The sequence below is a fragment of the Filicampus tigris genome, chromosome 7, assembly GCF_054856515.1.
Source record: "Filicampus tigris isolate MCC_2025a chromosome 7, RoL_Ftig_1.0, whole genome shotgun sequence".
Classification (NCBI taxonomy): Eukaryota; Metazoa; Chordata; class Actinopteri; order Syngnathiformes; family Syngnathidae; genus Filicampus; species Filicampus tigris.
The window spans coordinates 19495538-19511794 of NC_141223.1; the positions used below are offsets into that span (position 1 = coordinate 19495538).

The 16257-nt window shown below is 41.4% G+C and overlaps 1 protein-coding gene across 1 annotated transcript in view; it reads left to right on the plus strand.

Moving 5' to 3' along the window:
• Positions 1-16257, plus strand: part of ppm1lb (protein phosphatase, Mg2+/Mn2+ dependent, 1Lb) — a 59406-nt gene that overhangs the window by 31087 nt on the left and 12062 nt on the right. The window contains exon 2 of the mRNA XM_086036322.1: positions 11087-11297. Within this exon, the coding sequence (XP_085892448.1) occupies positions 11087-11297 (211 nt within the window). The remainder of the gene's footprint in view (positions 1-11086; positions 11298-16257) is intronic.

A 16257-nucleotide genomic window follows, 5' to 3' on the forward strand; every position in this document is an offset into this window, starting at 1 on the left:
AAAAAATGTGTTTGCAAAATAAAAAAAAATAATTGCAAGTGTTTGTCAAAATAAGGTAATTTAGGCGTGGGTCCATTTAGACATCTGGGTTCGCCTATGTAGTGCCTCTGTTCTTTTGCTTGGCGATAGGACACTTCACTAAGAGCTTGCAAACCCATCTGTTACTAAAAGAATGTCCCCTAACACAAGTGTCAGATGTGTGTGTAAACACTCAACAAATGGAGTCAAAGTAAGAAAACATAATAGCAATACCAGCAACACTAACAGCAGCTTTTTCTTTCAGACTCCCACGAGTTGTTTTTCTGTCAATTTTTTTTTTTTAAATCAGATTGAGAGTGAAGTAGATGTCAGGTGTTATATCCTCAACTCATGCATATAGACATCATACAAGGGATGCACAGTATGTAAATCAAACAGAGGTGGGAGTTGGGATTTGAAGAACAAGTGCATTTCTAATAAATGCCAAAGGGTAAGCCTATGGAAACATAATGCATTTGTTCTTGATGATTAGTCCTCACTTAACACCTCTTTTCACCGTTCAATTGCAGAAGTTCAAATTTGTTGCTGAACCTCTCACATAATTCCCTTTTCCTGTATATATAATCTATGTTTCTACTGTATATTTTGAGAGAACATGTTGGTTGTAAAGTGGTAATAAAATGTTACAAACCTCTATTGTTAGCTTTTGCGTTGGCATTGTCTCAAGCACAAAGATGTTGTTTTTATATATCGATGAAGTGCTCAGCCGTGGGCCCTGAAAGTAAGTGGTCATCTGCTCATTTAGGAAAGATGCCAGCGTGCAATAATTAACTTCATTCTGTGAGACGCATGAGACGGATCAAACTCATTTCTGGTTTTGGCACCAAGTATTGAAATTATGTCGACTTCCACCTCTGCATCCCGTATGTTATCATGCACGATTAACTGTTTATTTCATTGCAGTGAGACCGTAATGTATTCATGATATGTCAATGACGATGATTTCACAAGCTGTAATCATACAAGCATTTGTCACTAGACTGTATGAGTGATTTAACTTAGAAGTTTTTCAAGTAAGAGCCGTCTTTTAGTCAATTTCTTTTCTTAAACTTGGGAGCAAAAATTTAAAACACGAGCATTGTATGGTGGCAGTAAACTTAACTTATGACAGAACAAGCAGCAGTTTGGCAGATAGTGAACAATTTATCAAAAAGAGCCTTTAAGATGTTTTTGCAAATGGCAGTTGAAGTTTATTGTCAACCCAAACTGAATGTGTGTCTCTCTGTCTGTATTATACTGCTCCCAGAGTGACAAGTGCGCACTAGGAGCAGCATAATGTCCATTGAACTGAAGCAAAAAATGTGGCAAATACTGTTTAATTCTTAACATTCAATTTAATTATGTCATTATGGTAGGTTTTTATGAAATACAATATTATAGATCTACTACTAGTAGTAGATCACTTGATCGGAAATAGTACACAATACATGCACATATTAGTGTTGCACGGGATACCACCGCACCGTGATTTTTTGGGCATAACTCGGTCCAACACTGCAGACACTGTTGCGCTAGTCTTTCTTCAAGGTGAGGCGAATGTAAGCTATGCGTCAACCACATGGCCTCCCCTCATGGACCGTTATGGTTTAATCTGAGTTTTCACCTCCTCTAATGCAGCAGCTGTCATGGGAAGGACACCCGGTGAGGTCTTACTTCTATCGTGTGTGTATTACAGTGCAGAGACGGATGGCTGCAGGAGCTGTTCAATAGCCGGGTGCCCCTCTATAATAGTAGCCTTCACTCGATGAGTAAAGATTTTTTTTCTGTGTGTCCGTGATTGAGGTTCGCTGCTGAACAAGCGAGTGACTTGTCATGTGTTGTCCGCCATCATACTTTTGATTAAACTTAGAATGAATGTAAACAGTGTTACCAGATGTTCCTGATGATCCTGGTTATACACTTCCCGTCATTTTATAGTCAGCTGGCTGTCAAGGCGGTAGGAACTGCAGCTTTTAATGATTGGGTTCTATTCAACTTTACAGACAATTTCCTTTTCTTATAGGCTTGACTTCTACTTCTGACACTGTGAGCCACATAGGAGAAATGTTCTGTCGCTTTGATATCGTTAGCTTCACAGCATGTTGGCTGTTACATGAAGCCCCTGAGCGATTGGATAACTGCTTTTAATTCTTGATCTTTTTCTGATGTGTTCAGTGAGATCCCTAAATTTGCATTTCTGATGTGTTCAGTGAGATCCCTAAATTTGCATGCCCCTGTAGTCGTAGTATCACATTAGAGTTCAAGGGGGGGGGGGGGGGGGGGCACCTGGCTCCACCGTGCGTTTGGAATTTTTTGGTTCTTTTTTGTGTTTTACTGACACCACCCCTAGTGGTTGAAACGATTAGTCGATTAGCGCAAGGGTGATTATAGCTTGCAGTCGGTTCATTGGCATTCCCGACTTTTGGCATTTTCGCCATTGACGCCTCGGTGGTGGGTCCGTGCAGCAAAGTAGCAGTGGTGCCTCAAAGTGGGGAAATATTATACAAAAAATGAAACCTGCAGCATGGTCACTCACATATTAAAACACAAGTGCTCTGCACGCCAATTTGGATGACAAATCATATCATCCAACAATGAATTTACAAAACATGCTCCTGAAAAAGAGAAAAGGTAGAGAACATACCGTAGTGTCCGCTTAGATGTTGAAATAAGGACAGTGAACGATGACCATAACTACGCCAAAATCGAACTGGTGTTTCAGTCAAGCCTTTGTCCCGCAGACACACGCTGGCACACTCCTCTTCCACCTTCTAGTTGCCCCATGCCCAGAGTACTCATCCAATCACAAATCCCATTTAGACACCTTCACCGCATCACAGTCGGAGATTAGAGAACCCTACCAAGAATTTACATAAGACGGTTGGAATCAGAGTTTCTACAATACATTATTGCAAAGCATTCTTTCCTCCTGTGATTTGATTGAAATTGTAGGACTGTAGTGAGTAGGAGTTGTGTTATGTGATTTGGAGTTTGAGTTACCATATATAAATTATGACTTTCTACAAGGCAGTGAAGGTGAAGCCTCGGAGCAAACATTTTGTGTCGACCTATTTCGTGATCGACTCATTTGACTTTTTTCCCAGCCCTACAGTGACGGTATCTGAATGTGATTGGATAAGCGAGCCTCTGTGTAAAAGGGAATTGTGGAAAACCAGGACATGGGCACGAAGTGCCACACACTCACTTTTCTTGCACAGTGGCTGCATTATACCGCACAGATACAGTAAATGCTGGATCTTGTCTTATGGCTCTGAAGCAGCAATTCTCCCGGTTTAGTTCAGTTAGCCATGCTGTTGGTCACTGGTTGCAAGGGACTCTGTCTTCTTGCCTGTGCAGTGCAATATGACAAAGTACTACCCTTGTAAGTCCTCCATCCTTGTTTGTTGTGGTTTCTGTGAGATTTAATGTTTGGTCGAGCAAAATAGTTTTAGGGTTGTCAGACTAGGATTTGGGCATGAGAACACATGGAGGTGTTTGCTAGGCCAGACAAACATTTCCAAGAGAGTAAGGCAAGGTTTTATTTTTTGTTTTTCCAAGCCCAATTACTTCTCATTCCTGAGACAGGCAAACGCTCCCAAGGCCCTTGAAACGTGACCTACGTCAAGTGGATTGGTGTGGTTTGTTCTAACGCACACCGTCACGTCTATATTTTCTGTCTGGGACAATGTTTGCTCAACAAAGAAGGCAAAATACAACATGCATGATCCACAAACACCGTAGAATAACAACACGCACACAATCTGCGCCAGAACATTAGGCGGACACACACAAGGGTGGGAAGCGGCCTCCAAGTGCCCACCTTAACAGCGGCCATCTTTACATCATCTGCAAGTGAAGATCTTCTTGCAGTTGCGCCGACTTCCTGCATGGACTTCGTCTGTTATGCTTCCGCCATGTCGACCACCTCTCCTTACGTTGAATTTAAAGAAATGAGAGGCGCTGCTTCGCTTGACCAGTGTTCTGACAAATTGTCCTACCCCATCCTAACGTAGGCTGACTAGACAGCCTACCCTTCAACCAAACCCTTAAAACTCAACCTAATCCCACCACACTATCTGGGTTGTGGGCATGCTTGTTCAAGCACTGGTAAGCATTGGTAGGATGTCTTGACTGTTAGGAAGGAATTTCAGAACACCGGGAATGAAGTCAGCTGTGTTCACTCCCACAAAGGCGCAAAAGCCCATTTCTACCAAAGTGCATCTACGAAAAAAGAACGAAGAAAACTCCACCCATGCGTACCGTTAGACCGTGTTTTGCACTCGCGCTGGGCATGAAAACAGGGCCACTGCAGTGTAAATTCAGCCTAAGTCTCCATTTCTCGTTCGCCAGTCTTCCTCTGCTATTTATTATTTCTCTGTGTGTCATTGCTTTGATGCTTCATTTGAAACTACCAGGCGGGACCATCTCTTTCTTCTTCCTTGTAACGATGCACTTGAGTGATACTAATGAGTGGTCCTCACATTCCCAGCCGGTGTGTCCTCTTCTGTTCCCTTTTCTCCACTGATGACTATCTGTCGATGCACAGAATATAGATTTTTGAGCTCCTTGTACAAAATTGAGAGTGTTCATGTATGGGTGTTGGGTCTTTGTCAGTGCTTGTTGGTGTACGTGTGGGTTGCTTATGGGACGTCTGCTAGGAAAAAGAGATTACAGTGTGACGCTGACAACACTTGCACATTCACCCCGAATCCTATTTCGGAACTTTCACTCCCAATATCAGAGGGAAAATAAAAAGTCAATTACCCAGTAAGAATCTGTGTGTATGATTCATACTCTGTGGTTTTACCAAACGCAGTTCTGTCACTATAATTGGCCACATATCATAACGATTGGGGTACTGGCATGCTTGAGGCTAATTAATGAGAAAACTGTTGGGTTTAAAGAGCAAAAGAATAATGATTCGTACTACAGAAACACTGAGCTCATTTTGAACTAGAGTGGCCTAGGGTAGAATGCAAACTGCCATCAAGATTCATAAATCCACAGCGAAAATATATCTTCTAATGGTGGCTGAAATCTATCCCACCGGGGTGTCCTGGGGCTTTTCCTCGCCGCTACATTGAGGCGTTCTAAAGCTACCACGCCAGCGCGAAGACCCTGTCCACAAGCTGCTTGTCATGTAGGAGTTAAAAAAAATGTTCCCCCTTCTTTGCTCTTCTGCCTTTCTCTGCGTGAGGTGCACACACTTACAGCCAACAACAAGGTGCTCTTATCTGACCATGCAAGCCCAAAGCCATGGTCCACAAGCTGGCTAAATTTTTTCCTCGGCAGTCGATTTTATCTGCGTGACGTGGCAGCCTACAAGAAGGAATTCCTGTTTTTATAGTTAGGTACTTTTAGCAACACCCAAAATTGCAGAAAAATGAAAATGGTAGAAAACTGTTTAACACTATATCGCCACAATTAGTACTACATTGTTCTCAGTCTTTGCACATGTTTTTGGCAATTTTGTCAATCATGTATAATATATTAAGAAACACATCTCTGAATTAACTTTACAGAGCCTTAGGGTCTTAAACCACGGTAAAACCTAAAAAGGTTCAAACTAGGGATGTTCCGATCAGGTTTTATGACACCGATACCGATCATGCAAGAGTGAGATCGGCCGATACCGATTCCGATCACATGGAATATCTGTATATTTTTCCATTTATTTATGGTGACTGCTATTATGCAACATTATCTGGAAAAAAAACAAACAGCCATATTATTACCGTAATTTTGACAAAAATCTATATATATTTTCAAAAGCATGAAGAAATACAAAACCGTTGCTGGCACAATACAACAATTACTCAGTCACAAAGATAACTGAAAAACCGAAATTTACCATCTTTTAGTAACACAGTTCTTAACATCAGAATAATCTGCAGTCTAAAAAGACTTAATTATGCAAAAAATTAAATAAATAACATGCCACCTAAACATTGCATGGTTCAGAATATAATCAAAGTAGAAAAAATAGTCACATGCAGGCTTCACTTGAATAAACTATTCAATGAGTTCCTAAATTGAAACGACTCAGGAACTTTATTGTCTTGTGCATAGACAAACTATCTTGTGCATTTGTCAACGAGAAAAAAGTCACTGTTAATCTGTTTGTGAATTATAAAATGATATAGTGGGTCTGTTGCCCACAAGTGACCTACAATGCGTCTCCCTGTGGCAATAATGCCACTTATACTGCGCTGTCTGCCTTGACTTGATTCAATGCAGTGAGCCTCGTAAACTCACCATCATCTCCCAATTGCTTGTTCTTCAAATGTCCGATTAAGTTGGTTGTGTTGAAACTTTTGGCCATGCTCCCCGCACGAGGTACCTTTTCATGGCATATACAGTATTACAAGATGCAAACTCCGCACACACACAGCAGACATTGCTCCGTTCACACCAACTGCGGTGGTCGGAATATTCGATCAAAGCCTTTTATTGCCGACCAGCAGCTCATACTTCGCAGCCTTGTGTTGCGTCCCTCCCCTCTGCTCGCAGCGGAGGCGCGGCTGTGTTAGGGAGCCTTTCTGGCGGCGCGTTTCAATTCTAGTCAATGTAGCTCGCGCGGGCGGGCGCGGTTGCATGCAGGGCGGTGCGAGTGATGTTTTTGAACGGAGGGACTTCGTCGCGTATTGAACAAACCAACTTTTTTGACATTTCGTCTCGAGACAGCCAAGCATGAGCTGCGGGTGATCGGACGTTTTGATCGGCAATAAAATATTCCGATCACGTAATTTTTCGCGAAAATCGGCCGATCATGATGGCGACGTATGTTCTTCGTCTTCTGCTCTTCTCACGTGAACTGAGTTTTATTATGGTACACTGGGAATTGCGTGACATTTTTGAATCAGTGTTGCAAAAAAGCCAAAGAAGAAGCAAAAGACTTTATACCACCATATGAACATGAGACACCTAGCACCGCAATTTCCAAATGCCATCTAGCATTTTAGCTTCAGTATTTCTGACGAAAATTGTTTTCTTTGTCTGATTGCTCTGCTACTGTACTTATACTCTAGGCCTGTAGTGACGTGCAAGAAATATCTCAGCACCAATATTTAATCCGAACCATGTGTCCAAATATTGAGTTATTCTCTTTTTCTTATGTGATCACATCTGCACCCTTCTTTCTTTTTCACTTTAATATGAATTCAGTAAAAAATCTCACCACTGGACTCGACCCAAGCTCACTTTGAGTATCTGTTTGGGCAAAGGCTGTACAATTACTGTATAATGAAGTTATTTAGCCGTGGCTTGAGGAACTTAGTGACCGGCGCTATATTCAGGTTGACAGGTCCGTCAATTCAACTGCTCAGTAATTGGCATTGTATGATGCTCTAAAACAATAGACTTCCTGTTCTATGTATGACCCCTGAACTCAGTTTATTAGCGCTGCTCCTTCCATGGTAACCGCAGGATGAAGGCACTTCAACACTTGGTGAGGGCGAATAACACACATGGATTTTTGGGGTATGGAACGTTACCACGGAAGCAGACAGGAAGTGGAGGCTGAGAATTCAAATGGGGACACACTCAGAGGGGAGAGGCAAACACCAGCAGTGTTTGGACGTGAGTGCAGAAAGGAAGGGCGGAGGAAGAGAGCCAGTGAAGACAAACTGCTGCAGCTCTGACTTGAGATGCGACCAGACGGTGTAGATGACTGAAGAAGAAAAAACAAGTATTATCTGAATCCTCCGAAGGAATTTCCCAGTGTATAATGAGATATAAATGGAGCAAGGGTTTGGTTGGAATTAAGGAATAAGAAACGGGCTCAGCATTTTGATCATCTGACATGTGGAGTTTATTGTATCTCTGTAATATGACCTCAGATCATTAGAGAAGTTGAGACGTGCATTTTTACAGACTCTCCTCACATTTTAAGTACAAATGAAATATGATCTTATGTGTGACGCATGTCTGCAGTGTATTATCTGATATGTGTGCTCAGAACTACCTGAACCTCATGACCTTGGTTGGGAAGGCTTGTTTTCCCGATTCTCCGCTGAGTCAGGGGAAGAGAAGGACCGCATTATTTGCTCTAAACAACCGAAGAAATGTGTCCAAAGGGGTTATCTGCTCTCACTGGAGGATGTATTGACGGAGCCCCGCCAGCTTAGTCACACTTTAGAGAGTCTCTGTTAACTAATGCCATTTGATTTCTTTTTTTTCTTTTTTGTATTTATTGGGTTTATTAATTTTAAACAACAACCAATTCACATATGTCATGGTACTGTGGTAACTCCAAAGTCCAATGGAGGAAATGTGTGAAGTGACCATGAATGGAACTGGAATGGAACGCTGGCGCCTGAAATATCAATTACACAAACAAATTAAAAGATAATTTAGCTGATGACATGATATGCAATTACTATCATGGAAATGGTGCTTGCCAACAAATGCTGACTATTTTTACTTATTTTAATTGTGTAACACTAGTTAACGTATGACTTTACATTATATCCATCCATCCATCCATTATCTGTACCGCTTCTCCTCACAAGGGTCGCGGGGCGTGCTGGAGCCTATCCCAGCTGTCTTTGGGCAGTAGGCGGGGGACACCCTGAACTGGTTGCCAGCCAATCGCAGGGCACACAGAGACAAACATCCGCACTCACAATCACACCTAGGGGCTATTTAGAGTATCCAATCAACTTACCATGCATGTTTTTGGAATGTGGGAGGAAACCGGAGTGCCCGGAGAAAACCCACGCAGGCACGGGGAGAACATGCAAACTCCACACATGGAGGCCGGAGCCGGGATCGAACCCACGACCTCTGAACTGTGAGGCGGACGTGCTAACCAGTCGACCACCGTGCCGCCACATTATATCCAGTGGGAATTATTTTTTTCCTTTGGGATGCATTGAATACACTGTGCGACAAACAAATATAAGTGCCAAAGATATTTGAATGGTTTCTGGGTAATTTTGGGCTGAGCCTGAAATGACAACCGTTTGTATGAATTGGCTCTAATTTTTTAGATAGACATGTTTGACTGCCCTGCGATTGGCTGGCGAATTGTTCAGGGTGTACCCCGACTACAGGCCGAAGATAGCCGGAGTAAGCTGCAGCGCGCCTGCAACCCTATTGAGGATGGCACTTCAGAAAATGGATGGATGGATATTTTTGACAATAAATTGATTTATAATGAATGTGCTTTGACAGTTTACAAAGTGCACTTTCATTACTAAAATAGTGTTTGCGTTTTCATGTCACCTGTTTTTCCATTTATTTAATGCTAATGTTGACCAATTTTCTGAATTTTTACTTGATTTTCAAATTAAACATGATTTGCATATAGAAGGCTCTCTGCGATTGACGTCTTTTACGATATCGCATCAAAAATGAAAGAATACTGTCTGGACATGTTTGAAAAGACAGATACAGCCTCATCAAAGTTCAGTATCATAAGTATCAAAGTGTCATAAAGAGCAAACCACTGTCATAACTTGCAAAAATGTTGAATGTGTCAAAAACTAGAGCCAATTCTGAAAAAAACATGCCATTTTCGTCATTGACATCAAAATACCCCAAAAACCTTTGAAACTTGGAACCAAAATGTGCATTGACCAGTGTAATCGCTATCTGTGCCTGTGGTGAGGTGTGCAATTTGGCAGATAGCAAACTGTCAGGTTCCGCAAAAGTGAACCTGCGAAAACAAAGTAGGGATCGTTGGAATCAAAAAATAGAATTTATTTCAGAAAACTCAGATAGTGACAAAGTACAACAAAAGACGCTGGCATGAAGCAGCCCAAGATAAATGAATCACAAAACGCTTGCAAAAGGAAAGGATGCTACAACCAAGAGAGTGCGTACTTGGTGCTTAATACGGAAAACAATAAATACTACAATAATCAAAACATTAAGTGACACGGATTGAACACTTACACACGCGAGAACAAAACGATAACAAGAAGGCAAAGACAATGAACTATGAGTCAAGATTATCTAAAATGTGGAGCAATGATCATGAGCAGAGGAGAATAATCCAAAAACAGCTTGCTGGTGTCACCGTCCTTTTAAAGTCCGTTGATTTTAAAGTCCAACAGGTGCGTTTTATCGAAGGCATTTTCTATTGATATCAATCGCTAGTCAATCGCGATACATATTGATATCGAATTATCCACCCAGCCCTAATTCAAACACAAAGGGTGTGGCAACATATATATAAAAAAAAGAGATATCAATACACACACACATTCTTTCTGCACTGCAAAAAACGAGTTATTCTATCTACTGTCGCAATATTCTTTTTTGTGTCTTTTCATCAAATGGGTGTGTTTTATCTGCATGCCTTGGTGGAGGCCAAGGAACACATAACAGAAGCAGCACATATTGTACACCTCCTGAGCAAGTGGAATAGCATTATTACACGAATAAGAAATATTACAGTTAAGTGAAATTTATTCCGTGAAAGTACTCTTATCAGTTGCGTTTGTTCTGTACAAAATCATCCATCCATTATCTATACCGCTTATCCTCACAAGGGTCGCAGGGAGTGCTGGAGCCTATCCCAGCAGTCTTCGGGCAGTGGGCGGGGCACACCCTGAATTGGTTGCCAGCCAATCGCAGGGCACACGGAGACAACCAAACATCCGCACTCACAATTACACGAAGAGGCAATTTTTTAGACTTTCCAATTAACCAACAAGTTTTTGGAATGTGGGAGAAAACCGGAGTACCCGGAGAAAACCCACACAGGCACGGGAAGAACATGCAAACTCCACACAGGATCGAACCCACAACCTCTAAACTGTGAGGCGGACGTGCTAACCAGTCGTCCACCCTGCCGCCTGTACAAAATCAATTAAATTTAAAATACTTGGCAGTTGGCAGTTAAAGGGAGTGAAAATAAAAGAAAGCCCTACCATGTCTTTATGGGCCTTGATTTGTGCACTGTGCACTCATGGTGGAATGTTACATTTTCCTTTAGCAACATCCACAATGATACACTATATCAGATTATATTTTGCTGCACTTACTTAAATGTAGTCATGTAAGAGTCTTATACTTTATTTGCACGGAACTAATTTTTTTTCTCTTTGCTGTCTGTTATCAGGCTGCTGCTGACTACGCAAAGGCTCACCTGCCGGAGGCGCTCCGCCAGCAGCTGCTGACCTATGAACGTCAGCGAGAACGGGACAGGGAAAAGGATAAAGAGACGGATGAGAAAAAGGACGGCATGTCCTACCCGTCTATCCTGGAGCAGCAGATCCTGACGTTAGACCGCGAAATGTTGGAAAAGCTCTCCGCCACATACAATGAAGCAGGTATGTGTGTGTAAGATTGCGATTTCAAATGTTCTCTTATACGGTATATCTTTGAGTGCTACTCAAAGATTTGTCTGAATCATTTTGTCAGAACCATCAACAATGAAATGAAAGCAAAGCCCATTGGGACAAAATTTATGGCGAAATGAAAACCTAACCCCTGTCAGTCAGAATTCACAATACTGAGATAATATACTCTGAATGGCTGATGCAAACATTGAAGTTGGTTGTTTGAGAGGCTCTCATTAGTCCACACAGGGATCCTAGTGTAAAATGTGCATGGATAACTGTTTTCAGCAAAAAAAAAAAAAAAAAAAAGTTGTCAGTAACCTAGGATGGCTGCCTTCTGGCTTCAGCCGCAAGATGCCTATTGTTAGTCTATTCATGTACATTGTAAGTCCGCAGCCATGTGACGTCGTTTTTTTGGTGCATGTCGCTCGACGTCAGGCTTTGTGCGCATGCGTGTCACATCATGGATGCTCACATTTGAAGTTGCATTTGTTTTTGGAATGTGAACGAATACATCAATCGATCGGATTTCACAAAAAATCCAAATTGGGCATCACGCCCTGCTGGGTGAACGAGACCAGTTTCATTTTTTTATATGACAAAAACTTTTAAATAATTGCCTCCGGGGTGTATCGATTTTTTCTGTTGACTGTATTAATAAGTTCATAAATCCCATGTAGACAATCAAAATGTGTCTTTTGACTAATTAGCTCAATGCTTGATTTCCTGTTCAATTCAGCACCTATTGTATTGGTTCTCATTTGGTTGTGTCGCTAACATGCCATAACAGGTGTGGTGTATTACAAATTTGGATGATTCCAGGTTGTGTTCCAGTTTAAATTCACACTATTGTGTGGCTACAAAACAAGTCAGAATTAACCATACCATTAGCCCATGATGTCTTCAAGCCTCCTCTATAGTTCACACTCTTCCTCTTTCAATCTTCTATTGTTGAACATTGACTGCCAGCAGCCCCCGGGCCTTGCTTATTCAGCTGTTTAAATACAAGCCAATCTTCACAAGGCTTGTAGTAATTATCTCTGGAAGAAGGCAAAGGAGGGGTGAGGAAGAGGAGTGGGCGGGTGCTGGATGCAGAGAGGTAAGAGAAGGGTCAGAGGAAGGGACGTTGTGGATGTTTTAGTTGGTGATAGCTGCGCGGGAAGGAGAGAGGTGCAAGTGGGTGGCGAGCAGGGGACTAAGAAAAGTTGGGGAGACGTTCATTTGCTGAGGGGACACAGACAGCGGGAATAAAAAAGAAATACCAAATACTATATATATATATAGTATGTTGGGATAAGCATAATGGCAGCAAACAGGTGGGGGCTGAGGTCATACAGTATGATGGAGATAGATATTCATAATTGTGTCTGGCAACCGAGTTTTGGTGTTATTGCAAAATTGAATATGTCTACACTTAGTGATATGTCTTTTATTAGTTCTACCAAATGCAAAGGACAAGATTGTGTGGGTTATATTCACTCTATTTAGAGCATTATAATGTAGATGTATAAATATTTGAACCAAGTGCAATTTCTTTCGTGACTTTGTAACAACTGAAGCATCTTCGGAGACTTTTTGGATCAACTGTTAAAGTGGAAGTCAACCCAAACATATTTTTTTCAAAAATATGTTCCCAGCTGGCCCACTAGTTGAAACACGGCATTCTGATTAATATTGGCTTTGTGGAATATGAGTTAAGCAGCAAAATCCACCCCTTTTCAGCCATCAGGGGGCGGCCATTTTGTCACTTCTGTCAACTGAAAATGACATTAGAACTACTCAAGGCTGAAGTAGTGAAAAAATGGCCGCCCTGAGAGATGGCTAAAAATCGTTGGCTTAACTCTTTTCCCACAAATGCAATATTTATCAGAATGCCTTGTTTCAACTAGTGGGCATGCATAAAACATATTCTTGAAAAAAGTATCTTTGGGTTGACTTCCACTTTAACAGCTGATCCAAAAAGTCTCTGAAGATGCTTCAGTCGTTCCAAAGTCACTAAAGAAATTGCACTTGGTCCAAATAGTCCCTAAAGTTTTTGTTGGTCCATAAAAACTGTAAATAATTCAGCTAGTCTAAAAATTCTCATAAGATGCTTTAGCTGGTCCACAACATATCATAAGACCCTTCTGCTTAGCCAAAAAGTCTATAAAGGTAGGCTAAAGTCTCTTCAGCTGCTTCAAAAAGTCTATAAAGATTCTTGATACAAAGTATTTGAAGATGCTTCAGTTGTTCCAAAAAGTCTCTAAAGATTTGTTGATCCCAGTTGATCCCATCATATCTATGTATGACATCTCAGATCTCAGATGATCCTCCATTTACTGTAATTGATCCACAGTTTTTGAGGACTCTTCAATTGGTCCACAAAGTCGATCAATATGCTTCAGTTGGTCTAAAATCTCTAAAGATTCTTCTGTTCATCCAAAAAGTGTCCAGAGTCTCTTTGCCTGATCCAAGAAGTCTCTTAAGACTATTCCATTGATCCAAAGATTCTCCAGTTGGTCCATCAAACCCGTAACGACTCTTCAATGGCCCTAAAAATTTCCCTACAAACATACCAACACGGGTTAACGGGCTAGAAAGAAACAAATATCATTGCGTGGGGAATATTATGAAGACTTATGATCTTCCTTGAAAGGACAATAAAGTTCATTAATATGATGAAGGTTATTTTCATTTGCTTGAATGTCTCTCTCTTCTACCAGAACACAGTGCACGTCATGGAGTGTAATGCATACATAGCCGCTCTGCTGTGAAACCATTTTCAATTGGTCTGTTTTATTTGTCCTTGTGCTGACGCACTGTTGTCTGTAGACTTGTAAAATCCTACCTTGTATTCATCACCATGTGTGTGAGTGTTTTAGCTGCCTTTACAAATAAATGATTCTGTCTCTAAAGCAAGCTTTGTTTTCCAAAGAAACATCTAATGAGAGCCAATGCAAACGATGTACCAGATATTCGGTATGTGAAAGGTACAAATTGTAATATATTTGGAATATATAATATTTGTTTCCCAACCAGTGCAGAGTAAAACAACTCGAATTTTTTTTTTTTTGTGAAACCTGGACAAGGATGGATACTGTATGCAATTCTGACTTTCTGGTTGTCATTACTTACATGCCATCATGTCTAAACGCCTGCAGTGGTGTGTATATATATATATATATATATATATATATATATATATATATATATATATATATATATATATATATATATATATATATATATATAGTGTTTTTAAATTTGCTTTATATATGTATATATATATATATGTATATATATATATATATATGTATATATATATGTATACATATATGTATACATATATATATCCATCCATCCATTATCTGTACCGCTTCTCCTCACAAGGGTCGCGGGGCGTGCTGGAGCCTATCCCAGCTGTCTTTGGGCAGTAGGCGGGGGACACCCTGAACTGGTTGCCAGCCAATCGCAGGGCACACAGAGACAAACATCCGCACTCACAATCACACCTAGGGGCAATTTAGAGTATCCAATCAACTTACCATGCATGTTTTTGGAATGTGGGAGGAAACCGGAGTGCCCGGAGAAAACCCACGCAGGCACGGGGAGAACATGCAAACTCCACACAGGGAGGCCGGAGCCGGGTTCGAACCCACGACCTCTGAACTGTGAGGCGGACGTGCTAACCAGTCGACCACTGTGCCGCCATATATATACATATATAAAGCAAATTTAAAAACACTAGACTAAAACTATTAAAGCTAGCTGGTGAATTTAAAAATCAGTGAAAAGTGACTGCAATGAAAAATCCATTACTATTACAACCCTGGTGTCAACTTTACAAGACATCTTTTCACTTTACAAGGACTTTATCATTTCAGGCATGAATTTTCACTCCCAGCAAGACAATACCAAAAAAATGATGACACTGAGAAAAGTAATTCACTTAAACAAGAGTGAAGGGGTACGATTTAAAATTGGATTACAGGTTCGAACAATGCCCCGCGTGAATAATAAGTTGATTTTCAGCATGTGACTCCCATGTCAGCAGTTTATCCTCTAGCTCATTGAATTCTGCGGTGCTATTGGGATAGAGAAAGCTGACACACTGGTTGTAAAAGAAGAGAATTAAACTCTCTATAGGCGACAGCTCCCTGCAAAAGGCTCCAGTATGGCAGCGACAATAACTTTTGTTGCACTCGCCCGCCGCCGACCTCTTTATCCTCTTTTATGCTCGTCGTTGTCTTCTTCTGTACTCTAGCCAGCATCCGCTTACTGATCTATGCTGCTCCAGCAAGAAAAGCCATCTCCTGATCCCTCTGTCTTTTTGTGTTTTGATGCTTTGCGACCTTTTAACCGCACGACGGGCTTCTGTCCAGAGCTATTGTTTTGCCCAGACAGCAAGACATACTGGCTGTGAGTTAACTTGGAGAAAGCTACTGCTTAGGGTAGGAATTTATTACAGACTCTCGGCGTCTTGGGGGGTAGGAGGGCAACTGCTAATCAGATAATTGTTAGTCGTTCTTCCAATTCTGGCTGATTCACAGCTCTCTCCTTTATTGCAATCAGGGCCTGAATTAAGCCGGCAGGGGAGCAAGCGAGAGAGAGACGCTCCCAGTTGAACTCGTAGTCCCCGACATATCTGATTCATCCCCCGGCTCTCCGTCCGCTCATTGCTTATCAGCAAACACACCAAGCAGAGATAAGACTGATGTGACTTTAATGGAATGCCCATAAGATTCAGGTCTCTTGCGGAAACAGTAACCTTGGTGCAGTGCGGTATGCATCTACGCCTGACCTTGATGTGACAGCGTGAACTCTGTCACATAACACAGGTTTTGACACACAACGCAAGTTGTCCAGTGATGCATGAGCGCTATAATGAAAAGTTTAATGTGAAAGCAGCAATATTGAGAGGCAGGTGGTGTTACTTGTTGTAGCCTATGTCTGTGTCTTTCAAGTTGAATGA